Here is an 8,052-nt window from a genome sequence, read left to right as displayed (position 1 = left end):
AAGAATTGCATTGCATTTTTTGAGGCCCCACAATCTTCTCTCACCTTCAGTGAGTAAAAGCAGCATACAAAATATTGAAAAAAATAGAAATTACATAAAGTCATAACTGAGTGTGAGTTTAGGAGATTATAATAAAGGTTGAACCAACGTCTAAGTGGCCTTTACATAATCTAAGTTTGGGGTGCCCTGAGAGACGTACAAATTGAAGGTTAGCCTAGAAGAATTTATTAATTTTTAATACATTTGGGTCATTCTTTATTTACAAATATTTTCACAACTCGGTCCCGAATTTGTTTTGTCCTGATTCCATAAATGACTGGATTTAAACAAGGGGGAACCACCACATACAGGTTGGCCAGGAGGATGTGAATGTAGCGAGGAATATTTCTACCAAATCGGTGAGTCATAAAAGAGAAAAATGCTGGTGTGTAAAAGGCTAAAATGACACAGACATGAGAGCCACATGTGCTGAGAGCTTTGAGTCTGGCATCCCTGGATGGGAGGCGGAAAACAGCTCGTAGGATCTGAACATAGGAGAGGGCGATAAGGATCAAGTCAAAAATCAGGGCAGCAATGGTAAATAAGCCATAGATGATGTTGACCCTTATGTTACCACAAGCAAGACGTGCGATTCCCATGTGTTCACAGTAGGTGTGAGGAATAATGTAGTGTCCACAAAAGGGCAGTCGTTTGAGAAGAGGGCAGAAAGGGATGACCAGGAGGACTGGCCTCCCCACTACAACAGACGCCATGATGGCTACCACTCTGTTGGTGAGAATAGTGGTATATCTCAGTGGATAACAGATGGCAACAAACCGGTCAATTGCCATGGCCAGCAGTACAACAGATTCCATGCCAGTGTAAGTATGGATAAAGAACATTTGGATGAGGCAGCCTTCGAATTTTATCTCCCTGTTGTTGAACCAGAAGATAGAGAGCATCTTGGGAGTGGTAGAAGTGGAGAGGCCTAGGTCAATAAAGGAGAGAAGAGCCAAAAAATAGAACATGGGTTGATGTAGACTCTGCTCGGTCTTGATCACAACCAGAATTGTGACATTTCCCACAAGTGCTATCAGATAAACAAGAAAGAAAGGGAAAGCAATCCAGATATGGAAAGCTTCCAGACCAGGTATACCCAGCAGAAGGAAGGCAGAAGGATATGAGGCACTGCCATTGACAGAGGGCATCCTGCTGAGAACTCTTGGAAAATACTCTACGGTCTTCTTCAGTATTTCTGGGGAGACATAAGGGATTATATGGTGGTTGGGTATCACTATATATAGTAGCATACTGGACACTGAAGATCATAATAGAAAGGCATTTGAGGACAATTGACTATTAAATTCAAATGATTGGCTAGCCCATTTAATATCCCATGGGGACCATGAAGTTAGAAACAGTCTTTTCTGGTGGTAGTGTGGTGTAGTGATCCATGATCACCTTTAACTCATTCTTTTATGAAATTCTCATCTATATTTAGTAGGCAGTATCAACTGAAAATGCTGCTAGTAAACAAAACTCCTATTACATTTCAAGTTACCTTGGTTACTTAGTTGAGTGGAAACAGAAGAGAAAACTACAAAATGTGACAAAAAAAGTTCGAGGAATTGGAATGGGAAGAAACTTCAGATGTGAGGATCAAGAATATGTCTACTTGTAAGGCTTATTTGCCTGTCACAGTCCCTTCTTTGTTAAGTGTTACTTTTGCCTTTATTTGTCTTAATATACATCTTTAATAAAAACATTTTTATCTATCTTTTAATAAAATGGTGCTTTTATGCTGTGGTTGATGAATTTATTATTAGTATTTTTCAACTTTTTCAGTAAAAAAAGTTCACCATATAAATATGCAAAGAAAAAATAATTTAAATACAGGCAAAAATAGTCATTAAATTTAGTATCCATATATGATATATTTAAAAAAAGAAATGTTTAGCACACTAGGCCAAAAATAAAAGTGGTTTGATTTAGTGAAATTAATCTATGAAAAATCTCCAGCTAATACCTTACTGAATGCTGAATCACAGAAAGCTTCATTTTAAGATTGGGAATAAGACACACATGTCAACTGGTATCAATTATATTTACTATTTTACTGGAGGTCCCAACAAGGTCAATACATCAAGAAAAATAAATAAAAAGGCAGTAAGATTGGAACAAAAGAAGTAAACTTTCCCATTCATAAGTCACATGAACACTTAGATAAAAATAAAAGAATTTAAAACATTTAGTTTATCAATTAATCTAGTATAAGAATCAATATTTTTCTATATCCTGCTAGCAAACAATTAGAAATTAAAGTCTTAAATTAAAATTCTGTGAAAATTCACACTACCAATTACCGTGTCATCAAAAACATTGAGTAATTAGCCATAAGCACTTAAAGTTGGAAAACATGACCTATTAAAAAGACAGAAATTAAAAAAAGTTTTAAAAGTGGTTTGAAAGATTGAAATATGTTAAGATGTTAGTTCTTCCTAAGTTGGTCAATAATTTTAAAACAGCTTCAATCAATACCAAGAAATGTAAGTGTTTTCTAAAATAATTGTAGGAATACCCTAAAGTCATTGGGAAAAGTATAACAAAACAGAGGACCTTAAAAGACTTCAAACTTTTAAAAGTATAGTAATCCATTATGATAATGGGCAAATAGATAAGGAGAGCTTAACAGAAAGAACACAATAGACATATTTTACCTCCTCAGTCAAATACTCTAAAGTGACGAATGTAGTAATTCAGGGAAGATAGCACAGTTGCTTCTACCAACAATTCTGGTGCAACTGAATATACTTATTTAAAAACAAAAAAAAACCTTGATAAGACCTTCACAATAAAATCAAATATTAATTACATTTCTAAAATAGAACTAGATACTCAAACAAAACAAAACAAAATTCCAAATATAACATGTATGAAATCAAAGGAAGGAGAGTATCTTTGCAATTTGTGGGAGGTAATAGTCTCTTAGAACACAAAAGCAATTACCAGAAAAAGAACAACTTTGTTACATTTTATAAAATTTAAAATGTGCTGTTAATAAAGTGGATTTAGAGGACTGGGAGAAAACAAACACAATCCCTTACTTTTGTAAAAGATTTTGTGCTAGGAGCATGCAACTGCTTACAACTAACAAAATAAGGGGCACCAGGGTGGCTCAATCCATTAGGCATTCAGCTTTGGCTCAGGTCATGATCTCAAGGTGTGTGGGTTTGAGCCCTGTGTCCGGCTCTGTGCTGACAGCTAGCCCAGAGCCTGGAGCCTGCGTCAGATTCTGTATCTCCCCCTCTCTTTGACCCTCCCCTGCTCGTGCTATCTCTCTCTGTCTCTCAAAAATAAATAAAAGACATTAAAAAAACTAACAAAATGAGAAGACAAGCAACGGGAAAAAGACCTATACTGAAACTTCGCGGAGAAAAATATACAAACGACACTAAATTTCTCAAAATCATTAGGCATCAGGAATTGTATATTGAAACCAACATGACATATTATACATACCTACTAGAATGGCCAAAATTAAAAAGCACAACACCACCAAATTTTGGCAAGGATGTGGAGCAACAGATTCTCCTATTTACCCACAATGACTGAACTCCTAAGACTTACTCAAGATGAGTGAAAACATATATCCACACAAAGACTTGTACAAGAATGTTTGTAGCTGCTTAATTGACCAACGCCCCAAGTGGAAACAACACAAATACTCACCAACAGTGAATAGACAGGTCAGTTTTGGAATGTTTACCCAATGAAAGTCTACTCAGCAATAAAAATGGATTGACTATATGTTCAACAAGATCGATAAATCCATATCATTATATTGAACTATTGACTGCTACTACTTACTAAAGAGTATTAATTACATAATTTCTTTTACAGGAGGATCTAGAGCATACAATGAAAATGGGTACTGGGGTGTCTGGTTGGCTCAGTTGGTAGATCCTGCAACTTTTGATCTCTGGGTTTTGAGTTCAAGCCCCATGTTGGGTGTAGACATGACTTTAAAAATAAAATTGTAAAATAATGGATACTGAAAATATCCATTCACTGGTTTCCTAAAGATTAAAAGGGGTCACAGACAGATTGGAAAAGAACACAAGAGGATTTTTTGAGGTGATAAAAATATTATATCTTTAAGGAGGTGTCAGATATATAGATATTTACATTTTTCAAAACTGACCAGATAAGATTTGTATATTTAAATGTATGCAAATTTTACTTTAAAAAAATCAAATCCAAGACTGAAAAGAATAGAATGTCTACACTTATTGACATTGGTTGATGGGAGCATTGTGCATTTGTGTTCATCTGTAGATGTTTGAAATTCTCCATAATTAAGTGGTTTGATATATAAAACTAGTCAAAATAGGGGCCATCTTTAATATTTTATGAAGTACAGTATCATTTGCCTTAATAGAATATTCAATTTTGGAACTCATTTATTTTATTTATTTTATTTTTTAAGTGTTTTGATTTTGAGAGAGAGAGAGAGAACGAGAGGGGGAGAGACAGAGAGAAGAAGAGACAGAATCCCAAGCAGGCCCTATGCCATCAGCATACAGACCTGCATGGCGTTCTAATCCACAAACTGAGATCGTGATCTGAGCAGAGACCAAATGTTGAACACTTAACTGACTGAGCCTCCCAGGCACCATTGGAGCTTATTTTAAATATAGAATTATTTACCTCAATTAATACAGAGCTAAACGTCTTAAAACCCAACTAAAATATTTCACAGCCCTACTCAGGGAACATAAAATAAAACAAATAACATGTTAAATTTAAATATTTTGTACTGATTTTTGTTTGGAATAGGATTTAGTGTTTATTCTTGATATTTTCCTTTATATTCATACTCATACAAGGCTTTTAAGTCAAATGCTAACCATGATATATTCTTTATGATTATTTGCAACAAGTTCACTCATTTTCAAAATTACCCTGAGTAATGTCATCTGATGGGAAGTACACAACCACACAACATACTAGTAGGTCATCTAAGGTTATGCCTTACTGTTTCCTCTGAGATTTCTTAAGGCTATTAATTGTTTTGCCAGTAGTGTAGTTTTCCAGGTCCTACTAAAATTTCTCAAACATCTTCCTCAACACACTCAACCAATTCTCTATTACTCTATTATTAAAAGTCAAAATTTATTTTAGAAAGCCCGAGCCCTAATCAACTGCAAATAGCTATTATTCTGCTTCATTTGATGGACTTTATGCCAGCAAAAGGTCAATCAAAGAAAACAATATTTACCAAACACTTTACTCAATGCTTTATAAATATTCTCATTCAAATATCAAAACAACTCTGTGAGGTAGATGCTGTTATATCAGACTTAAAGGCAAATAAATCTGAGGTTGAGAGTGTAAAGCATATAAGTTATAGGATTAGATATTGATCATGGGTTCATCTCCCTATTACTAAATTCTCCTTAGACAGTAGTGTTTCTGCTAAGGTAAATATGGAAATATCTATAGAAGTAAAATTATGAGTTAAAAAGACTAAAATCTTTATTTAAATTTGTACAGTACATTGAAGACAGTAGGCTCATAAAAATTGTGGAAATAATTTTATATGGGAAATATTCATGTTTTCATTCCTTCCTGTCTTAGTTTCTATAGTGTTTAACAGTCAGACACTAAAATAAAAAAAAGATAATGCATGTTCTTCAAGATTAAGAAGAAAGAGGTTGAGAATTTAGACCATAAATCATCTGATCTAGTATTGGTGGGGGTCTAGGGTGGTCCCAGGGCCAGGAAGAGGTAAAACTGGAAGGAAAGAAAAGCCTGAGGATTTCAGTGGACCTTGGCAACAAGGGCAATGGAAATATGCTGACTTTTAGGGGGAGGCGAGGGCTACACAAAGCAAAGGCAAGTGAATTTCAGGGAGCTAGTTTTGGCTAGGAAAAGGTGTTGGAATTAAAACATGTAAATATGAGCTGTCATCCCTAAGACAGTGTATCAACTCTATTTGTTGATGTGCTGATAATACCATCTGGTAATAAGTACATCCATTTGAAACTGAAAATTTCAGTGGTTTAAAGTTTAATTAAAGAGAATCATAAATGTGAAGATCAGTATGTGTTTGGCACCTATACTATTAACAATAGCCTTCGTCTAATGTTTAAAGCAGACACCAATAATACATTATTAGATTAGTTTTTGTTAAGCCTAAGTAGGTTCAGTGCCAACATTTCTCCTACACTCACTGGGCATTTATAGATATTAGCCTTATGGATGAACCAGTGGCCCCCACTCACTTACCCTTTCTGTAAATAGTTGTAAAAGTGTGGATTTTTTGAAAGTCTCATGATGTACAAGGTTTAAGACCTTGACCAACAGATAGATTCTCTTACTAGACTGTTCTTGCCAACTGATACCCACTCAGTGTCAAATTCACCAAAGGACTCTTTCTGTCCCTATCAAAACCCATCTTCCTATTGTGGCTGATTAAGAATCAGGTAGTTTGGTGTCCAGGGACCAAGTCTCTCTCAACCCAGACAAACATAGTTTTATGTCTTCCTTTACTCTCTCACTTAGTAATGAGCTTAGGAATAGTCATTCCTTGAGCCTTATTTTACTTATCTGTAAAGGTTGTGATAATCATATAAATGTCATATAGCTCTACTGCTAATAAAATAAAATGCCGCATATATGCTGCCTACCAAAATGTCTTGGCAATTTATCCTTAGCCAAATTAGCTAGAATAATTTGTCATCATTGTACTCCACAGATGAGATCCTTGGTGTGAACGTTTGATTTTCTTAAAACCAAATAAAACAAAAGAAAAACCATTAGCTTACTAATACTATAAACATAGTCCAAGGAAAGGACCATATAAATTGAGTTCTCACCATTCAATCTAAGTTGAAGTCTAAAAAGCTAATCTAAGTAGATTTAGGAGCTGTGCTTTAAAGCATTTTCCTAATATTCCAGGCAAACATTGCACAAATAGGGAACAAATGGTAAAACTTTAAGACTCCTTCACTGACACCCATTTATGAAAGGATTCCATCCTGAGATAAATAAGCAAATTACTTGAATTTCATTCTGAAACACAGAATATGTAGGTTGGATTCGACTCAGTTTGAGCAAAATGGGACTCTGTAAATCAGATTCTCACTGGTTTTTTTTTTTTATCACTCAAACTGAAAAATACTCTCATCTTTACAAAATCTGAGTACAAGTTAATGCATCGGAGAGCAAGTTTTGTGGCTCAGAGTGTAAAGTTAATCCCCAAGGTAACTAATAAACAACTAATGAAATACAGCAATAATTTCAAACAGGTCACTATACTGACTACCACTTGGATTTCCATGGTTCTGTATTCTGATCACTCACCCAGGCTAACATCTACAGTGAAGTACACCATACAGTGCCTGGGAGCTCGCTCTCTGTGGGGCAGCTAGAAACAAAGGGCCTTTTCATTTGTGATGTATCTGTAAATGGTACTACCTGACGCAACTTCCCAGAACTGTCCTCAGTGTCCACTGTGCTGAGCTGCCCTACCTGTCTCAACTTTTTGGTGGGAGACCTTCCACAAGCATAAAGATATAACCTGGACTACCTTCCGAAGGACAATGCTCTGCCTCCTCCTGCAGTACCAGGCTGGCCCTCCTGCCCAGGATCCCTCAAGAGGAAGACTATATGCAGGGGAGGCAGCTCCCCTGAGAAGGACATGCTTGGTGGATCTCTTCAGGGACTGGATATCTGAGAGCTTGAGTCAAGCTTTCGGAAGCATCTTGGTTCAAACTTGCTTCCAGGAAGCTGGGCATCCTTTTCATATTTTGTCTCTAAGGCATGTTAGTTTATTATGTGGTTTCTTTTCCTTGCCATCTTTCATATCCACTAATTTTCTCTAATTATTGCATCACAGTCTCTTTATATGTAAAATATGTGTGTACGTGTACTATCCTCTCATTCACATTTTTGAGTTAATACTTATGTTCAATGTATTATATAATTCCATTTTAAGTTACATAATCACATGTTGACACTTAAATGTTTTCTTAGCCTTTGATCACCTGTTTCTATATTAATTAAAGCAGA

At 35.5% G+C, this 8,052-nt stretch overlaps 1 protein-coding gene across 1 annotated transcript; it reads right to left on the bottom strand.

The window, feature by feature from the left end:
• Nucleotides 1-248: 248 nt before the first annotated feature.
• On the bottom strand, nucleotides 249-1,187 carry LOC115306621 (olfactory receptor 52E4-like). The gene has a single exon (XM_029957139.1). The coding sequence runs from the start codon at nucleotides 1,185-1,187 to the stop codon at nucleotides 249-251; it is 939 nt and encodes a 312-aa protein (XP_029812999.1).
• Between the last annotated feature and the right edge of the window lie 6,865 nt (nucleotides 1,188-8,052).

This window comes from Suricata suricatta, chromosome 11 (genome assembly GCF_006229205.1).
Source record: "Suricata suricatta isolate VVHF042 chromosome 11, meerkat_22Aug2017_6uvM2_HiC, whole genome shotgun sequence".
Classification (NCBI taxonomy): domain Eukaryota; kingdom Metazoa; phylum Chordata; class Mammalia; order Carnivora; family Herpestidae; genus Suricata; species Suricata suricatta.
The sequence above is the reverse complement of the archived record's forward strand: the minus strand, read 5'-3'. Positions and strand labels throughout refer to the sequence as shown.